Source organism: Rhipicephalus microplus, chromosome X (assembly GCF_043290135.1).
Source record: "Rhipicephalus microplus isolate Deutch F79 chromosome X, USDA_Rmic, whole genome shotgun sequence".
NCBI classification, from domain to species: Eukaryota; Metazoa; Arthropoda; class Arachnida; order Ixodida; family Ixodidae; genus Rhipicephalus; species Rhipicephalus microplus.
The window spans coordinates 223,691,237-223,712,526 of NC_134710.1; the positions used below are offsets into that span (position 1 = coordinate 223,691,237).

The following is a 21,290-nucleotide window of genomic DNA, read 5'->3' on the forward strand; positions in this document are numbered from 1 at the left end:
TTTGTCACCTTAGCTAGGCATAACTGATCAGACTGGAGATCGGCAGCCTTCGTTCTCAAATTCGTACGTCAATATCTGTGGTGCACTGTTCACGTCTTGAAAATATGGCAAATGCCAGTGTCTCAAGTTGGACGTTATTGAATTTGGGCTGTTCGTGGTAGAAAAATCCACAATAAAGGAGCCCTGACAACATTGCATGCCTCACATTTTAGCCATTTATACCCGATTGTGCGCTATACCAGAATATGTTTTAAATGAAGTTTAACCAATGGAACAAAGAGGGAGGTCAGTAACACGCCGCTAATTGGTAGGTAGTATATGAATGTCTGTTGTAAGCAGATCCGCGGTAACGAGGTTATACTGTATTCATATTTGTGAGTGAGTGAGAGAAACAGCACGACTTTTTTTCAATTAGCAGTGCTAGCTGACGATTTGTTCTCTGTTACCTTTCACTCTGAAAACTTTGTGATAGCTGCGCTCAGAATGTATTCTGTAATGATCACAGGACTTTCAATTGTGCTTTCAACTCTTATGAAACAACATCAATTCTGTTGCTCTGTATCATTTTACTAAACTACAATGAAAATACCTGATAGCACCTGCTGCCCCCATGTAGTTGTTCCTGGGCGTCACTTGGCATTTTAAACCGTGACACTCCTGCCTTTTTTTTTTTATTAAACCTATATATAAATAGATGATTAATTGGGTTAAATGCTTCTAAGTACACTGAGGAAGTGAAAGAAAATGTAGCGAAAGGCTCAGAAATATTTTGTTTGCCCGAGGTCTTTCGCCAGGGGCCATAATCTTGATACAGGTTTGCTTTAGTATTTCTTAACCAGTGACAGGATGCTACAGGTACTGATTCTATGTAGCGGTGGAAAATAAGTTCCTTGAAACTGACTTTATAGTTTTGTGGGTATAATGGTACGTGCAGGTGACTGGTGAAGGGTTGGCGGTGCACCTGCGACCCAAGAAGCAGCGGGTGAATGGGGCCAGCCAGCCGGGGGTCACATGGGGGGACAACACGGAGGAGCGAGAGCGGCCCATGTCCTGGGAGGGTGAGCTCTCGGATGACGACGAGGATGATGACAGTGGTGCCCAGGCTGTCCAGCAGTCACCAGCTGCAGCAGCATCAGGGGTGGTGGTCGTGCGACCAGGAAATAGCCCAATGCTGGTGGAGAGGGATGATGGGACCACATCACCCATCAGTCTGACTGTATCTTCAGGTCCGGACTCAAAGGTGGGCATTTTCAGCTTTCTGTTGTTTGTTGTTGGTTGTTTGCTTTCTTCATGGGCTCATTTAACTAACAAGTTCGACTGGGAGCCATTAGTTCTTGGCACCTACCAATGCAGTCTTGAAGGCTCATTAAATGGAATCTGAAGGAACCAAAAAAACATGTTTTGAATTGACAGGACTTTCGTTTACTAAGAGATGAACAAGGGTGCAGAATACAGGTACGAAACCAATCATATTAGAGGCAGTTGTTCCATTTAAGCAGTAGTTCCTTTAAGCAGATTTTTGTTTACTGAAAGCGTACTCATATTTCACAGTGGCTGCACAGTAGAACCTTGTTAATTTTCAATTAATCAGCCTTGAAAAAATTTTCACATCAACTGAACGTTGAATTATGAAGGTTATAAGAAAAAAAATGCCTACTTAATCAATACACTGAATTATATACATTGAATTGCCTTTGAAGAAAAATGTAGAGGGTCCACAAAGACCTGTGCATGTTATCTGAAGTGCCCCCCAAAAACATGACATGTCAAGCACATCCAAACACAATGGAACCTCAATTATACTTCCCCCACGCTGCGGTGGCCCACATTTTCCTACAAATAGCTTCAGTTCCTACGACACCTTCCCAGAAATAATGTACAGTGGAAGCTTGTTAATATGAACTCGGTCAATTCAGTGTTATCAGGCATCTAAATGGTTGTTCAGTAAACCCTCATGAATACACACGGCACCTGCAGAGAATGCCTCTAACAACTGCACTCTAACGGTGCCAATACCCACGAAAAATTTAATGTGATTTCATATAGTAAATGTTGCCTCTTGTGCCCACTGCAGATTTCTTCCATTTTACCATGGAGAGTAAAAAATTATGGCTTTCTTGCATGACCATGTGAAAACACATGGTTTCGATTCCAAGAGAAGAATAACAAAACTATGACACTGAACACAGTGTGGCTGTGGCAGCGGATGGGGCGACTTGTTCAAGTTTTCTCAATGGGGGAGCACATGTTCAAACAGTGATATGCGACTGAATGAAATCCTCCAGAGCTTCATCGAAAGATGAAATTTGCTGCCCATGAGGATTGGATGGTCTCTAGTGAGTTTTGTGCAGCACGCCACGTACTAAGCTCAGGTCATTATTGCTGGGGCAGTGACTTAACCATATACATGTGTTGTGTGAGTGTTCTTTGTACCCGCTTTGCTCCTGAATGGGCACATGTACAATAACTTGAGCGAGTATGTTTTAGGTAATTTCAGTGATAGTGAGCAGCCTTTGTTCCTGCAAGCAACGCATCTCAACAACCCACAATATGTCCCATGACATCTTCCCCTTCCAATTCTTTCTGGATTGTATCGAAACTAAGTTTTGGTACCCACTATGGCTGCAAAGTCACTAACTGCTTATACAGTAAAACCTCATTAATTTGGACTCAGTTATTTTGAAATCCCGCTTGATTCAAAGGATTTCCGTGGTCCCGTGTTTTGCAATGTAAGTTTGAGTGGATATTTTGAAGCGGCGGCCAGCACCAGTCCAGTTAATTCGAAAACTTTTGGGTGCCATGTGCGTTTCAGATCCCGATTTCGCCGCGAATCTGCGGAACGACGGCTATTAATAGCTACGAGGCAATGCAACGTATCGATGCTAACGAGTGGCAGCTGACGCACTCCAGCCTCGCTACTTCCAGAGCAAAAAAAAGAAAGAAGAAAAAAAAAAACGGTCTCGTGGTCAACCAAAATGTGCACTTGCGGAAAACGAGCTGTGCTTCACTGCAACACAGTGGTGACACGCAGGCAGCTTATTGCATGTTTCTCGCAGCGTCAGCGGGTCATAGTTTACCCATTCTTTCTGGGATTGTAAAGAAATTAATAAAGGGACAGTTTAGCGGAAATCGCGATGTATGTGAACCTCCGATTGCCGGTTGCTCCAACAATTCGCCTCTTTGCACTGCTGGTAGAGTTCTTGCTAGCAACACCTACTTTGAAAACGAAGTTAGAAAGTTTCAAAGATCATTTTTTCCAGCCAAAACACATTGTGAGCTTCGTCATATTGGCCATTAATGAATTCATAATTATAATAGAAAGAATGTGCGAATGGTCTCATCATGACGTGCTGACGGAGTGAGGAGCAGGTGACATGCTGCCCACATGTCATTACTGTATTGCAGTGAAGATGTCTTGTTTTCTGCAGGCACACATATCAGTCAGTCACGACCGCATTTTTTGTTGTTTTCTGTTTCGGTGGCAGCAGTGAGGCACACCATTTCTCATGTTCGCGGCAAAATGAAGACCAGGTATTGTTCGAAAACATGACCTTCATGCTGCAAGCTAGCCGGCACAGCAAACAACGAGCACTGATTACTTGGAATAACTCTAAGTTTCATGCATCCCACTTGTTGTATGTTCTGTTAATTCGAAAACTCGCTTGAATTGAAGCTTTTTCACGGCCCCAGTGACTTCAAATTAATGGGGTTTTACTGTATTATGTTTTTAGCCCACTGACCACTTCTTTGTTGCCTTTGGAACATTAGAGATCAGACGTGGCACAGCATGTGTAAGCCTGTGATTCTAGGCCAGTTGTTAGTTGTTACAACCATCTGTAGTGTTTCCTTTCTCCTTGTTTTGTTGTTTTTGCCAATTGTTTTCATGATCCAGGGTTCTTTTAACTTTCATGATGGCACCTTGAAGACAGTGGTAGGCCATAAAAGTTCATATTGTTGGAAAGGATGAAGAAGGGATGTTACAGAACCTCTTTCTTGTATCCTCTCTCTCTATCTTTTTTTATTACTCAACATAGCAACATCAAGCTCTGTGGATCTCAAGATACCATTGAGCATTCACTCCTTTTTTTCTTCATTCTGTCATTACTAGGGCAATGGCACAAGTGACAAGTGTATTTCTCGTGTGAACCTGCCAGACAAGAGCTCTTCCAACCATGTGATCACCTATGTGCCACCTGTCTCTCCTGCACCGTCCACGCCCTATGGCAGTGTCACACCAACAGTTGTACCTGCTTTTCCTGAGCGGCAGCAACACACCCACAATAGCTCCTTTGGTATGTGGTACTTGTACAGTAAATTGTCCATTGCTTCCCTTGTGTGCTTTCTGTTGCATTTGACGAAAGCCTTTGCCCATCCAAATGGAGATTTGGCATAACTAATACTTCTTCTATGTCACTTGTTGTCTTCTGATATGTATTCAGATGATTATAGCAGTGAATGCATTCTTTTGCCAATTGAGATTCATCGTGTTATTCATTTACTTACCATAGATTCTAGTAAAGCAACAAACACATCTTTTTACCTTAAGAGGGTTAACATCCAACCTGCCATGCTTTACATTTGATGTTATTTGAAAAGAACAGAAAGTAAGTTTTTGAATACACCATACTCTATACAGTCGAACACGGATATATCGAACTCGAAGGGGATCGTGAATTAGTTCAATATATGAAAAATTTAATATAAAAAATAGAGGCCCTGAGAGCTTACCTGTAGCCGTTCATCACCTACAATAGGCGCATTCAAGAACTACAACTAATTCCACACACACACGTCGCAACAGAATGATTTATTTGCGTGAGAAAAATCGCTAATCTTGGCGTGCTTCTTCGTTTTTTTTTTTTTTTTTTTTAATGTTGAAGACACAAGACTCGATTTCATCAAGGTGGTCCAGGTGTGACAGCTCGGTTCCCTTCATGTGGCCGATACAACAGCAAATGATGCCGAATGCTGCTGCCACTTCAGCAGCAGAGTACGCGCTTATATCCAGCACCTTGTCCGGACGATCCTCCTCCTCACATGATCTGTCAGATTGAACATTGCAGTCCGCCTCCACGAAGTCTTCCACGGACACTTCGTGTGGAACTGCTGCCGGGAGGTGGGACGACAACTCATGGAACTCGTAGTCTATGCACTTCCTGTCGTCATCTTCACCGGTTTCCGCAAGTTCCGCCGTCTCGAAACCTGCCTTGCAGAAGCAGTTGACCACTGTGTCTGTCTTCACGTCTCGCCAGGCCACGGAGGGAGAATAGACAGGAGGGGAAATCTGGCTTCTTTCCGCGCCGCGATTGTGTCACCCCACGGAGCGGCCACGAACGTCGTGACAGCGCCACCTACAAAACTGCGGCCGAACTGCTGCGCCGGATCAGCACACACGAGAAGCGTCGTCTGATTGCACACTTGTGCTCGCTGCTCAGTGTATTAGTGCATAGCTCAGATACACTCACTAAACGAGATGGCGAATCGTTATGAGTTTTCGCTAAGCTAGCCAGATCACCTTAGGAGAGAGACCATACCGCAATAGTTTTGCGAAGCTGTCCACAAGCGCTAAATAGGTTGCCTTTCACTCTTTCACCTTCGCATGCGAGGGTAGAAATATTTGTGGGAACATAGCATACAATATGTGGTAATAAAAAAAAAACATGCAGGGGGAGCTTTTTATATTAGAGAAAAAGTAAAAATAGAAAAACAAACAGGAAAACACTTTTTCTATGTGTCTGCTCTCTTCCGAAGCTTGTTTTATGTTGTAACTTCCTAAGAACCAATCATTCATGCCAAGCTACAACAACCAAACACGTAAAACTGAGAACCACGCATTTTTCGCGATGTAGCTTACCTGGAAGTTTGGAGGCTGGTAAAATATTCGTTGAAGACTTCTGACTCGTGACGAGTATCCTCTTCATTTGGCGCTCCTTTTATCCGTAATTTCCGCTACATTCCGGCCAATTCTTGGCTTCACTGCCGGGCACGAGTAAGTAAAACTGCCGCTCAAAAACTTAAGGCGCCGCTTCCGTCTTCTGTCCGTTCCGCTGCGAAAATAATTTTCTTAGACGCCGTCGCTTCCCTCTCATTGTCAATGTCCTCTTCATATAGCCCTCGCCCATTTTTGCTATTGTTCTTGGTCAGACGGAGCGTTGAAAGGTCAAACATTTTTTTTTTGTTACGCAGAACTGATTCGCAGCTCGAGGCAGTCTCCGCTCTTCTGTTCAAATCGATTGCAGTCTGCTCGAACGTGCTCCGTCATTGTCTTTGTTTCGCGAGCAGCAGTTCTATATGACACTGTTATATTGAAGAATATGCAAAATTTTTCCTCAAGCTACACAATGTCATTTTAAGCATGCACCGAACTACGATTACAGATTGTCTGTTTTTTTTTTTTAATTCTACCACTTCATTTCTTTCGTTGCTCGCAGGGCATCTGATCCAATATATATAATTGAAAATGCTGGCACTAAGACGTTCTACTTGCTTTATTTTGTTTTGGCAAACCGCGCCGATGAAAAACTTTCATAGCTGCATCCAGTAGCACTGTGGAGTCTGCGAGAAGCAAATGTAGCAGATAACACTCGAGCGCGGTCCGAGATCGCGGGCGCCGTGGGCGGGCGCGCTTTCCTCCTGCGGCGGAAAACGAATAGTTCTGTGTGTCGCCGCAAGGATCGCTGCATGCACGTCTGCCAACTTCCTCTCCCAGGGGGACATTATCGCAGCTCGCACTGTGGCCAGCCCGGAGTTTCCCCTCCATTCTTTCTTGCTCCGTGCGCCAGGCATTGAAGATCTCCGCGGGAGAAAACTTTGTAAAGATTTCCGGCCACTCCTTCGTCATCCGCTGCTGGATGGCCTGGCTGCTGACAGCTTCACTTTTTCCAGAATATGTTTTGCCAACGATGTTGTAGCACTGCTTAAAGCAGGTGAAGCCAGCCGCTGTTGTTAGCGAAGCTGTTTCACCGAGTGCAGTGGCAAACCATTTGGACTTGGATAATCAGCATCGGGCCATCCACCGGAATGTTCTTCTAAAAAACCACTTGTAAAACCAAGCGTGCACGTCTAAAAACCAAGCATAGAGTGCCTTTTCTACATTCCCGTGGGCAGAAGCGCGCATATGACAGGCTCCCGACATTTGCTGCTCCGCCGCATTGGCCTTAATATCTGCCTTGTTTTTCAACAAGGTACTCAAGTGCTCCGTGGTATCCTGAAGTCGTCCGCAGCAGTCGAACATTTCTCGCCCGCCACAACACGCTGAATAGCCTTTAACTTTGTCGCAAAGCCAAGGGTCTTGTGCGTTTTGACGCTGGCCATAGCTACAAGAGAAGTCAACTATTCAAGGAGTTCGCAGCGGCTTCGCACACCATGCACAGAAAATGGAAAAGCTGCACATGCGGTGGTACCTAGGCGACGCGACAGTGGAAGCAACAACGAGCTTGCGAGGCGATGGCCATTTGCGAGGGCAACAGTAAAAGACACGAGCTGTAGTTGGCTGATCAAAACTCGCAAACAGCAACGAAAAAATAAAAGGTAAAAGAAGGAAGATGTATGCACCTTCGTTCTGGCTCTTCGAGCTGACGGGTATGCGGAGAAAGCATGAAAGAGAGAAAGAGAAACAGAAAGAAAACAGAGTTCTGCAAGTTATAGATTATGCAGTACAAGCCCTCTCACCCTTTTTTAGAGCGTTTCGGGTTTTGGCGGAGGTCACCAGGCGCTGCGAGTGCTAAAGCGCGCCTTTCAACTCGCCCGCGGAGCCCCATTAAAGCTGCAGAGATCGCGGGGGCAGGGGGGAGGGAGGGGAAGACAGAGCGGTGAGTGCTGAAGCGCACCTTCCAGCTCTCGCAGCGTTTGATATATCCGAAGGTCGGTAAAAATATCGTTCAATATAAACGTGTGAATTTCTATATCTTTACAAAGGAATTTCAAGGGGATAATTTGCGAGTTCGATATATCCGAAAATTTAACATATGTGGGTTCGGTATAACCGTCTTGGACTGTATCTCCATGATGTGGGCAGAATGCACAGTGTACCAGCAAATTTTGTGTAAAGTGCGAAGCTCCTGCTTTCGTAGTAGGGCTGCCACCATAAGAGAAGATCTTTCGTACAAGTACAATTGCTTTTCTGGAACCCTTGATGGTGCCTAAAATCAACCATTGGTAAAATTGATTTTGCAAGCCTATATAGATACTTCTGTAAACTACTACTGGGAAGAAGGTACAGTAAAAGCTCGTTAATTCGAATTCCACGGGAACGCTGAGCAATTTCGAATTAAACAAAATTCGAAATAATGAAAGTGAGCAAAAATGGGTGAATTTCGGGGGTGGGGTCACGAAAAATATTTATTGGCCAAAAAAGTCGGTGATGACCATCTGCCTCTTTTCTCTGAATGCCACAGCTGCGGCTCTCTGTTCCAGCGCGCGGATGCGGCGCAGGGAATTCTCTTCACCCTCTTCAAGCTGAAGAAGAGACGCGCCACATTAAGTGCCTCCATCACCGCAGAAGCTGACGGGCGCACAGGCGCTTCGTCATTTTCGTCTTCCTCACCTTCTGGCTCTTCAGCATGAGGCTGCGCACTGGCTACTTGAGCGATAATGTCCTCATCAGTCAGGGCACCACACACCGATGCACCGGTGTCAACTTTAACATAATCGGCAAAACGTACGCCCTGAGGAGTGTCGCGCAATGCCACTGGCATGAGCTCTTCAGCCCCATCCACGTCGACGTCACAACTATCCTGCGCACTTCCAGCTGCAAATCCACTGTGGCGGAAACAGTTTGGGATTGTGGTCGCGGTCACCTGTTGCCATGCGCGCACCAACATGTGCATGGCAGTGAGCAGCGTAATGCCGAAGTCCTTCCTGTCGCCCGCGCACAAAATCATTCTCTCCAGCACGTGACGCCTATAAAAGCACTTAATGTTGCTTATCACACCCTGGTCTATTGGCTGTAGGGCCGCAGTCGTATTTGCCGGAAGGAACACCAACTTAGTTGCTCTCAGCTCAACGTCGACTTTGTCCGCCGAACAGTTCTCGACGACAAGAACGCGTCTGCCGCCCAGTTCCATTCGCCTGTCGAATTTCAGTAGCCACTTCCTGAATAGGTCACCTGTCATCCAGGCTTTCTTGTTTGCGGCGTACTCCGTCGGCAGTGAGCGAATGTTTTTGAAGCACCGTGGCTTGAGTGCGTTGCCAATCACAAAAAGGGGGACCTTTTCCGTACCGGTCATACTTGCGGCGACCAGAACAGTGACACGCTCTTTGCTGCGCTTGCCGCCAGCACAACTGTCTCCCTTGTAGGTGATCGTCTTGTCGGGCTGCAACTTGAAAAATAACGCTGTCTCGTCAGCGTTAAACACATCCTGCGGTGAGTAGCTCTCCAAGTACTGCTGCAGGGTGTTGCTTCTCCAAGTAGCGCATGTTTCGGCGTCCACTTCCTTTGCCTCGTCGGATAACGTGCGGAATACGAGATTGTGCCGCTCCCTGAAACGATGAAACCATCCCTCGGAGGCGACAAAGTCTTCAATGTCCAAGCGCAGGGCGAAATCTGCTGCCTTGGCCATGATGATAGGGCCGCTCAATGCGATACTTTGGGCTCTCATTTCTTTAACCCAGATAATCAAAGCTGGCTCCAGTTCCGGGAACTTTGCCGTCCTTAGCCTTTTTCGACTGGCGCCGAAATCCTCGCCTTCATAGGCGTTTTCAATGGCCGTCCTGTTGCGTATGTAGGTTGACAACGTGCTCGGAGGTATGCCGTGCTTCCTCGCAATTTCGTATTTGCTCGAGTTCCCTTGGTCAACCTCTCGCAAAATCTCCACCTTCTCCTTGACAGTCTTCGCGCAATAGTTTCCCCGCGACATCTTGCAACTTCGATGCGGAATAAGACGGCTTGACGGCGTGAACGAACGTGCTCGAGGAACAAAGTGACGCTGCCGGGAGCGGCCTAGGACTGCTAGGACTACTCCGCCTGCTCCTTAGCGTCCCGTGGGTCCTGCGTACAAGTGGCGCCAGGCGCTGAGATAGCGGGAGGGTTACGGGAAAAAAAAAAAATTGCTCCCTGGATTTTGGAGGCCATACTTTGCTCGCCCTTTGCTCGAAGGCCACTTGAAGCTCGAAAAAACTGGTCGTGCCACCTATCGTTTGACCGTAGAAGCTTTCACTAGTGTTTGACGATGATGACGCTCGGCGGCGCGCGCTTTGAATTATCTGTAGCGGGAGCAATTTCTGTTCGAATTAACGTATCGTTTTACACATGGTCTCCTATGCACTGCGGACCGGACTGTGGTGACCATTTCGAATTATCCAAAATTTCGAATTAATGAGGTGTGAATTAACGAGTTTTCACTGTATTGATTGTGTGTCAATATCATGGTCAAATGTTTGTCCACTCAGCGTTTTTGTCTTCCATTAATTAAAGTGGCACTGGGTGCTATGGAATGTTTTCTTTGTCTTGTTGGAGGGCTGATTTGTGCATGAAACCATCGATGCAGGGGAAGGACGACTCGGTGGCAGTAGTGCCTTCCAGCCACCACCCTTTGGTGAGAGCCCACGTCCCACCAGCTCGTCAAGCTCACGGTCGTCGTACTCACCTAGCCAGAGCCCACTACTTGGAGGCAGCAGAGGAGGGCCCCTGGGACTGCCTCCACGTCATGGGGCTGCCTCCTCTGATGGCTCCCTCTACTCGCCCACGAGTAGCCCACTGCAGGTACAATGTGGCTGTCTTTCAGAACTTGCCATCAGCTCATTTGCTTCATTCTTCTCTCTTACCACTGAACTAAATGTTTTTGTCTTTTTAAGTTCATTTTCGTCTGGTCACCTCAAATTTTTTTGCGGCTGCTTTTTTTTTTCTCTACTACAAAGTAAAAGGTGTCGTTGTATGGCAATTATTTAATAAATGTTTGTTGCATCACCTCCAGCTCTACATAGAGGTTTAGTGTTCATCTGTATATCAGTACTGAGGAACAAAGGATGCCAGCAGGAAAGTCCATGCGCATTGTTGCATGTCTTTAGTTTTCCTCTTCTGAATTGTATCTCAATGCAAGTGTCATACTTTCAGAAAAATTCTATAAATGAGCCTTTGAGAAATTTAAATAAGCATTCTAAGTAGTGTGAGAGTGTTCATCAAAAACCCTTTTGTGAGATTATTTGTGAGAGCAACTTTGACATAGGTCTGCAGAAAAAAAAAATCAATGCTCGATTTTGGGAGACAGGCGTCAAGGTTTCTGAAATAGCTGAAGCATTTAGCTTGGGTGTGTCAACAAAGAATGATTGACCCAAGAATGTTCTTGCAGTTGCAGAGCCCCACAGGCCTTTCATTTTTGACAAAACTTGGACATGCTCCGTAAATTGTTTTTCTTCGTGTCTGAGGTTTTGGCATATGTGCTACATTCGACCGTGGGTGCACTACCATTGGTTAAGCTCCGTGTTTCTTTCGCAAGTGTTCTTTCGGTGTTGCAAAACTGCATTGCTGCGAAGAGTTGAAATTGTAAGGTGCCTATAGGCCCTGAAAGCAACAATGAAGATGTGAATATTCTTATCGTATTGTGTTGTTTATTGCAGTATAACCTCATATTACAGTATAACCTCAAGAGGATTTTGGTCTGTTGTAAAAGGAGTATGTAAAATTTAAGTACTTTTAAAACAGACTTGTATGGAAACACTGAATGGGTCTGTTATAATAGAAATAAATTACAAGTCATATATGGATTTGTTTTCAGTGGGGCATAAAGAATTGATCTTTTTGAAAATCACATCTGTGGTTTCTGTAGTCATTTTTCTATCTGATTCCAAAATATCTTCACTGAAAACTGTGTAGAAGAGCTGTAAAAAGTTTTGTGTTCCTGCCAATCTGGTGAAATTTATGGTGAATACAGTTAAACCTCGTTATAACGAAATTGGAAGGCCACCGCGATTTGCTCGTTATAACCAATATTTCGTTATAGCCACAGGGGGTATTTACTGGAAGTATTACCGTATTTACTCGCATAATCCTCGCACTTTTTTTGGTGGAAAACGGATGCAAAGTTGGAGGGTGCGAGAATTCCGCGGGGAGAACTTTCCACGAAAACGTACAGAGCGAACAAGAAAACGAAGTGGCCGCAAATCGGGATTCTCACACCAGCAACTAACAGCAAGCTTTGAGAAGTACTACTTAAAATTTACTTAAACAATAAAAGCAGAGGTTCAACACAGGGCAAGATTTATTTCAGACACAGAAAGTACAATCAAACAGTCGAGAAACCATACGCAAAGCTTGTGGGCGTTGCGGGCGTAATGGTAGTGTTTGTCGCTAAACAGGAGCTCTCAAAAGGTAAGCGTAGGATGTCAATATTGGGCTGATGGCTATTTAACAGAATCGTCCACAGTTTACTTCGGAAGAAATAAAGTTTACCATCAATCCCAGTCTTACGCACACGGCAGGCCCAACGCGTCTTGGTGGCTTTCAGCTGCCGTCACCAGTAGCGAACACAAAACTCGTCGACTTCAAAGGGCCTACCGGCGGCCCTGTTGCCGTTGTTTAGTGCATGATCAATCACTTTCAACTTGAAAGCAGTCGTGTAGCTTCAGTATTGCCACATAACGCCACAAGATTACCGACACAACATACAAAACACGCCGCAACGGGCACTTGCCACTTTGGCTTGGCTTGGTTTGGATTGAATCTTCATGCAATAATAGTACGCTTGATGCTTAAGAGATGGTGCCAGATGGCGTGCACTATCATCATCAACTGCTGGAATGAGCAGACGACATTATTGTGGCAATTTTCGGGGGTGCAATAATTACTCGATGAAAAAAAAAGTATTTTTGTTGGGCGATGTGGGGGGTGCGAGAATTATGCGAGTGCGAGAATTACGCGAGTGAATACGGTATGCACTGTACTTACCCAAAACAAATAACAGGCAAAATAGCATCTCACCTCACGGTGGTACGCAACAAAATTACCGCATTTCGCAAATAAAAAAAGAATGTCACGCACTTATTTTATTGCACTTGAGACAGACTTAGGTGCAAAGAAATCCGTAATCGGACGCTGGTGGATCTTCCTATTGCGAATGATGGCTCACTCAGCTGCGGCCGCAATATTGAAGCCATCTTTTGCGCCCTCATGAGCTCCAAAGTAGCGGCGCAGTACGTCCACTGCGTCTAATGCCTCCGATGTTGCCAGCACGTTGGTCGCCCGCGCGGTGGTCTCCCGTTCGTCAACAGAGTCATCGTCACTGGTACCATCCAGATTGTTGACAGCGCACCTGATGTCATCGGGGAGCTGTTCCGTTGCCACCACTTCCGAGTCCGCACTCACATAGTCGCAGAATGACTCGTTGTCGGGCACGACACCGGCTTCACGAAGGGCCGTCCATGATGCCAAGACTTCGTTAAATGTGGTGAAACTGTCCGGCGCAGCAGGCTCGTCTAATGATGGCTCATTGCTGGCGTCTGGTGCGGCGGCAAATGAAGCATGTTGAAAGCAATTTGCATTCGTGGTCGCCGTCAAACTCGTTCAAGCCGCTCGAAGGATTTCGAGAGCAGCGTACAAGTCAACATCGGTGTCCCGCTTTAACCTCATGTTGAGCAGAAGCCTGTAAATCACGCGCTTGCGGTAACCTGCCATCAGCGACATAATCACACCTTGGTCAAGCGCCTGTATTTTTGCTGTGCAGTTGGCAGGGAGGAACAGCAGCTCGATGTTATAAAGCGCGGCGGCGGTGTGGTGGGCGTGCAGTTATCTAAAACAAGGCACACCTTGCAGTTCGCTTTTGCCAGCTTCTCGTCCCATTCCAAAAGCCATTTTGCAAAAATCTCCCTGGTCATCCAGGCTTTGCGATTGGCCGTGTACTTCACTGGGAGCTGCTTCTCAAGATCGTGGACAGTGTATTCGTCGACATGTCAAAGTCACTTGCCACTTTGCTTTTTTTTGTTTCCGCCTCAACGGCTTTTATCATAGCCACCTTCTGATCTAGCGTTATACGCTTTCTCTTTCCGCCTGGCACATTCATGTCGCTGGAATTATGAGCACCGCACAATCAAGATAGGGCAGAAGCACTAAAAAAAAAACACGCACTCAAGAACAGTGCGGATAACATCGGCGAGTGAGAACACTTGCAGTGGTGGCAGGCAGGCGTGCCACGGCCATGCTAACTGAGGGGAAGTGGGGATGTTGCGAGTGGGCTCACGGGCGCAGAGAAAGATTAGAATAGAAAGGGTTCTCTTCATTGCAGCCTGTTAGGGACCATGACTCAGCGCCGTGAAGAAGCGGAGAGGAAGAATATAAAGACACAAAAGAAAGAAGCGAAAAGGGCGAGGCGTTTGCGGAGTTGTGGAGTCCTCAGCAGTCGGCGGTAGCCAAGCGGCGCACGTGCAATGCCCGTGCAACACCCTCTCCTCCAGAAACAGCATGCACTTGGCACGCCTCAGCTTTGCACGCATTGCTGGAAGATGCGTGGCGGGAGTTTTGAACTGCTGAAGTTGCTGCGTTGTGCACCATCTCAAATGCGCGTTTTGCACTGTAGTGACGTCAGCTCAGAGTTTTATTTCCTAACGAGATTTGTTTGTTATATCCGATAACTGTCAAATTTTACCTTGTTAAAACGAGGTTTTAAATACATTAGTTTCTATGGCGACTTTCAAGGGGAATTACGATTTGCTCGTTATATCCATTATTTCGTTATAACCCATCTCACTATAACGAGGTTTAACTGTATTGCAAACAAAAAAAAACGGCATTTTTCAAAATTTGTATCTTCACCACAGCACAACTGCCTACCACTAGTTTGGGCTCGTCGTATTAAGTATTTCGTAAAGAGGAATTTCATATTTATTCACTTCGACTGGCTGTTTCCGCCATATTGCTCCAGTACGCTTCGCTGGTCCAATGCTCGTTTCGGAATACGCCTCTGAGATATTGTCGTCTGCTTCTTGTGCATCGCACGGTCACGGCTGTCTGAAATTGTGCTACTTAATGAGGTTTTCGCATTTGCTCTTTGTTCACCGATCGACGATAATTCAGGATACAATTACGCCTTAGTTAAGGCAGCTGCATGCGGAAGTTTAGTCGTCAGATTACGATCGCATGCTGCACTCATCGCGAACGTCGCACATGTGCGTCTCGAACTTACTGTCACAGGTTCGACTGGTTGGTGGGAAGGCTCTGCTTATCAGCGTTTCGAACCTTTTGACGAAGACCGCCGTGGGAGAAGTCTTTGTACTCGCGATCGAGCATGTCTTGCTTTTTCGGTGCCCTCGGCAATCGGTCTTTTGGAAAACACTATGCCTGCACACTAAGACCTGTAGATTGCGCATCACACCTACGTATGTACCGTACTTGCTCGCGTAATAAACCCACTCGCATATTGAACCCACCCCACAACTTGGTACTTGAAAAAACTTGAAAAAAGAAAAAAAAATTGTCAATAAATCTATTTTATTTCGATATAATAGCCAGTGTCGTTTACAATTGAAAAAACATGAAATCAAGCCATTATATCACAAATAATGATGCAATAAAAGTCAAAACATAGCTTATCTGCCATGCTAAACTGCGAGCAGCACGAGCTGGGACTACGTCAATCAAAATTTAAAAGTGGTGCCTTTTGCGGCAAAGCGCCATCTGTCGAATGCAGGAGAAACCTCTTTGATTATAGCGCCACGCAAGCCCAGTGGCAAGAAAACAAAAAAATGCGTGGCCTCTGAGACGGCGGGCATGCAGCATAGAAATACGCCACACGCCTGCCATCTCGGAGGCCATGCAAAGCACAACCGCGCCAGTGGCGTGTTGTGCTCCTGCAACGTTTGTGCGCCGCCATCTGACAATGCGTTTTTGTTGTCAGCTTTGTCGTAGTGAACTTGGATGGATACCTGCTGTGCAGGACGGGTTCGGCTGGTACGCTATCTACGCGGCTGATTTAAAACTTACTCTTGGTTGAGCATGCTCTGGAGCATGGGAACCGACCAGCTAGACGACACATTGGCATCAATTCGTGTGCATGCGTTACAATAGAAAACAAGAAGAGCTTTGGGCTACAAAAACGATTCGCTGCGCATTTCGCAGACCAAGACAAGCAAAACTGTCATGCGAACTTTTGGCTGTTATAACTCCCGTGACTTTTTTCTCCCGTGTAACAAACCCTGCCCCAAACTTCCATGAACTTTTTTGAGAAAATAAAGGGGGGTTCATTACACAAGTAAATACTGTATTTGCAAGTGCCGTGCGACGAACGAGATCAGCATGATGAAATAACATCGTTCTTTTGGCACTTGCACGTAAGAAAGGATCGGCACTTGTTATAACGTGGCCAAGAATTTGTCAATATTTGCTAGGAAAGATGCACTTTCTGGGCAGCGTTCGATAGAATGGATTTTCCACTGTGTGGGATTTCGATATACGGTTGCACCGGTCTCATACTTCTGCATGGGAAATTTAAGGAAATTTTTCAACTGTTCGATATAGCCAATAATTTGATATATCTGAGTTTGATATATCCGGAATCGACTGTATTTCGAACATTCGAATATTTTCACAAGCCTACTACATATATCTAGAAAAGAATTTGTGAGGCATGCATATAGTTTTCTATGCAACGTGTAATTTAATGCTGAAAATTTTGCATCAAGGCAACCTTTTTGACTGTTTGGTTTGTATCAAGTGGATCAGCCTCAGCAGTATTAACTGGTGTGTGTGGCGCTGTGTTGCTATCACTTTTTTTGCAGGGCCGCCATGTGTCCTTGGTAGAAGCAGTCTACTCACCTTCTCAAAGTCCAAGCCAAAGCCGGCATCGATTGGCTGACGGCCTTTCCCCAACAGCAGCTCACTTGCGCAACCTTTCAGTGTCCCGTACAAACACTAGTGCGGTGCCATACACACCAGCGAACTCGGAGCCTCCTTATCCCTATCTTGTGGTTCAGCCCACACCCGACACTCGATCAACAGGTATGCAAAATGCATATTTCAAAAATCAGAGCTCAAACTGGTGTTGCCAGTAATAGTAGTCTGTTTTGTTTCTTGAGTTTTAAAACAGTAGAATCCTGCTGTTGCGTTTCGGAGCTTATGTTTTCCCAGCTGCAATGTTGTTTTCGGCAAGTCCCAGCATAGCTTCCATAGGATTTCATGCATTGAAAATCCTGCTCTTATGTTGCAACTGTGGGATTGTTTTCATATGACACGTTGTGAACTGGCATTCAGAACTGGCACTCGATACTGGCCTAAGTGGCCGTGGTGAGCAGTAAGTAGAATTTTGACTTTGATTAGCCACACATTGTGGTGTTGACGTTACCCATGGCATGGCTTTGATTCCTGCCATGAAAAGCATAGACCCCAGGATCTGTGTTTGCCTTTGAAACATGCTGTATATAGTTTACTTAGTTTCTCGCATGCTGTTATTAAAACTTAGGCCCCCTGAATTGGTGGAGTTGCACCATCGCATTGGCTTGAACTTGTCTTCGCATAATGTCTTTTTACTTGTGAATTGTCACAATGGTCATGTGTGGTCGTGTGTGTGCTTAGCTCTTTTTCATAGTTCTTTTTCGTCTCAAACTGTTGATGCTAAAAGAATTGCATACAATTAAGTTTCTGTGGATGACGCTGTTGTCGCCTCCACGATTCTATCCATCAATGACATTGTGGCAGTGTGTGCTGATTGGTGGAGTAGTGACGAAGCTTAAGAAGAGGAGCCTCATTCTCTGACTGTCACATTTGAAAATGCTTTCACTTTTGCAAGGTGATTGATCTTTGCTCGCCATGCCGGTCCAATACTGTGCCAACTGTGCGAAGACAGCGGGCCAAGAATGTTATTGCTTACAAAGACTGGCGTATCTGGTGATAAATCTCACAAAAGCTAATGTATTGCCATGTGTGGTTGCTCAAGAGCACCTCCCGAGGTGCCAGAGCCAAGATTCTCATTGGCCGTAAAGGCACCAGATTTATAAAAAAGGTAGGCTCAAGGGATCATGGCAAAAGCCACACACACGGCACTGTAGGTGTGTAGCGCAAAAAAAAGCTTTCTCAAGTTCATGATTAAACCAGCATAGAATGAAGCTAAGCAAAAAGCATATGGGATGTTCTTTGTAATTTTATTTGTACAGTAATACCTTGGTAACTCGAACTCGCATATCTCGAAAAATTGCCGAAGTCAAAATTTTCCGCTGCACCAAACCAAGCCGTTACGTCCAATGTGTTTTTTTCTCTTTATGTCGAAGTATTTCTGGATCGGATTGTGGATATCTCGAAATCTTGAGTGGGAGTGGAACAAAAATTCCGCCACCGGATCATTACACAAAATTCATTCTTATTTAGCCGCACTTGCCGCTACGTCGATACTTTCCGCAAATGTGAAGTATGAACCTAGCAGCATATCAACTTTGTCGAGCAACCCTGTCACACGTCATGTCACCACAGATGTGACTCCCATGCAGCAGGCCATGGAGGAAGGAATGCAGGAGGCCTTGCTCTTTGCCCCACCACCATGCTTGGCGTAGTCACGTCGTTTTTCTCATTCGTTTGGCAGTGCTTGTTGTTTTTCTAAGGTGTGATTTCTGTTCAGTCTAATCTACACAACGCACGCAGTACAAATTTAACACTGACTTTGAGGAGCGGCGACTTAGCATGAGTGCGGCAGGCATGGCGTCACAAAAGCAGTGCAAGTCACTAACGCTGGAAAGAAAGTTTGCCCTGATCAAGGAAGTGGAGAAAGGAGGCTTGTAACAGTGCCGCTGAAGGTGACGTGACTTTTCTCGAGTACGCTTCGTGCGAGCAGGATGTGCCGATGTCCGGACGAACGCTGACATCGTTTAAACGGCCACTAATGAGGGGGCGGCGGAGACGACGCTGATGACGAACTACCTTAAGAGGTGCCGACATCTGCAGAAACAAGAAATTTGCTGTGTTTGCTTCGAAATAAGGTGAAGTGCAGCGGCGGGAAAGATCGTTTGATGCAATGCGTGAATCAGCTGGCAGACGCCTTCCTAGGCCCGAGCACGACCGCAAAGCAGACGAGCATTAGGGAGTTTTTCTCCGCTAAATAAAATGGCAGTGCTGCAAAATACAGCTGGTTAACATCTTTTGTACGCTTTTTTTTTCTCTTTTAAATTTTCATTAGAAGGAACCTTAGAAACTGCTGCTGAGAGCCAGTAAGTAGTAGGGATTTTGCTAAAAAGCACTCGATTTTTCCCGGCGATTTGCGCAACTTCGCTTATCTCGAAAATACGCTCATCTCGAAATTTTTCTTGTTTTTTACAACTCCGAGTTAACGAGGTATTACTGTAGTTCAACTGTAGTGTAGTAGTTACAGCATAAATGTAAAGGAAATAAAATGGATCAAAAACCAACTTGCCACTGGTAGGGACCAAACTTACCACCTTCGGATAACATGTATGATGCTCTATCAATTGAGCTACAACAGTTGTCAAGAAAATTAAAAAAAAAAAAACTTTTTGGAGTGTTAGTCAGGGCCACTCACGGCCATAACGGCAAGTGTAGAACAGTTCTTCTGCCTGCTGTTATTGCAGAGCACGGGGTTATGCATACAGAAATACCTAATAAAGTGCATGAGAAAACCATCACCACTGTAGCTGAATTGGTAGAGAATCAGGTGCATTATTACAAGGTTTTAGATTCAGCCCTTTCTACAACAAGTTGATATTCCATCCACTTATTTCCATTCCATTAATGCTCTAATTACTGCACTAGAGTTGAAAACTGCAAACAATGTCTTTTTGCTTTTTTTGGCTTCATTGTGTGTTGGTTTAGTTATGTTCTGTCTAACAAGAAAAGATGCCTATGGTACATGAACTTTTTCGTAGCCTCAAGCCTACAGTTTATACCCCCCAGTTCAACTGTCACCTTCGACACTGCAGTTGCTTGCCTTGCGCTAATTGGCCATGAATATAACTCACCTGCCAATACTGCACGATTTTTTTTATGCTCTCAATTTTATAAATTGTCGAAATTGTGTGCATTTTACTAGGACTTCTTTTTCTGTTCCTCGTCTCTTGCATTTCCGGGGTCCTGCATTTTTTATATGTCTCTGAGAAGCTTGTAGAACATCATTCTCCAATGCCAAGCCTGTTTTGCATAGTGTGTAAAATATAGTACTTCTTTATCGGCATAAGTGAAAAGCCTTGGAGTAGGCTTGGCTTGCCCAGCAGTCACCACTAACAATGGCAGGGCTCTTTGAAATCTCCTGTATTGGCAAGAAATAGCTGGGAATCGTCATTTGGGTGATGCCATTCGCTGGATTGTGACCTTGTTTCATGGCATCAAAAATGTGTGCTTTAATCATTGGCTATACCTCAGACAGGTTACTGGCAATGTGACAGAGCAAGTGGAATGTGGTCTTAAATAAGAATCTAATTTTAAATGTGGGGTGATTTTTTGTGGTTCTGACTTATAATTTAATCTTGGTACAGTAAAATCTCATTAATTTGACCCCTGTTAATTTGTAAGTTCGGTTTTAATTTCGCCATGACATCTGGTCCCACCCAAAATGTGCCTTGTTCTATGACTGAAAACTCTCATTAATTTAAACAAATTCGGCCGCGCTTCGGTTAATTCGAACGCCCGACAGCCGTCGAGTCACGACAGGGAAGCAGCAGTCGATTCTGCCCGGCCAAATCGACAGCGCATCTAAACAACTTTGGGATCGGATTGCAGCCTCTGAGATTCAAAACTTTGTTCATGGGTAAAAATTAGCTGTACATCTCGAAGGCAACCCCTCCCCCCCCCCCCCCCCCCAAAAAAAAAAAAAAACACATGGTGGTTTACAACCAAAATGAAAGGCAGTGCATCGCTACTGTCATCAGTAACGGGTAACCCACAGATTTGACTTTCCTTTTTTCACCGGGCATTTTTTTTGTGTGTGTGTGTGTGTGTGTGTGTGTGTGTACGTGTTGTCTACTCTCCGTGCGCGGGCATGTGAGTTGCGCTGGAATGGCTTCCCTTACGTCTCCTGCGCCCAAACCGCCCCAACTTCCGCAGCGAAGAGGACGAAGTACGAAGCAAAAAATTTCGCCGCGAAGGTGAAAATATTGAAGGCATTGCAAGTGAGAGCATGTCGAAAAGAACTCATGGAAAGTTCAATGTTAGGAAAAGCACGCTGAGCAGTTACGTGAAGAATGAAGAGCAGATTATGCAAGCGTATAACGGGGACATTTTCGGCGACAAAAGGAAGACGTTCTGAACCGCAGCGCATCCCAAGCTAGAAAAAGTGCTGTTGCGCTGGCATGCCGTTTTGCGTGTTTGCCCTTGAGCGGCCCCCTTATCTTCGCTCAAGCAGAGAAGTTCGCGGTGACCATGAACATTG

At 45.4% G+C, this 21,290-nt stretch overlaps 1 protein-coding gene across 1 annotated transcript in view; it reads left to right on the forward strand.

The window, feature by feature from the left end:
- Positions 1 to 21,290, forward strand: part of Hr39 (Nuclear hormone receptor FTZ-F1 beta) — a 122,619-nt gene that overhangs the window by 47,940 nt on the left and 53,389 nt on the right. The window contains exons 3-6 of the mRNA XM_037435664.2: positions 935 to 1,240; positions 4,109 to 4,292; positions 10,488 to 10,702; positions 16,705 to 16,924. Coding sequence (XP_037291561.1) covers positions 935 to 1,240; positions 4,109 to 4,292; positions 10,488 to 10,702; positions 16,705 to 16,924 — 925 coding nt within the window. The remainder of the gene's footprint in view (positions 1 to 934; positions 1,241 to 4,108; positions 4,293 to 10,487; positions 10,703 to 16,704; positions 16,925 to 21,290) is intronic.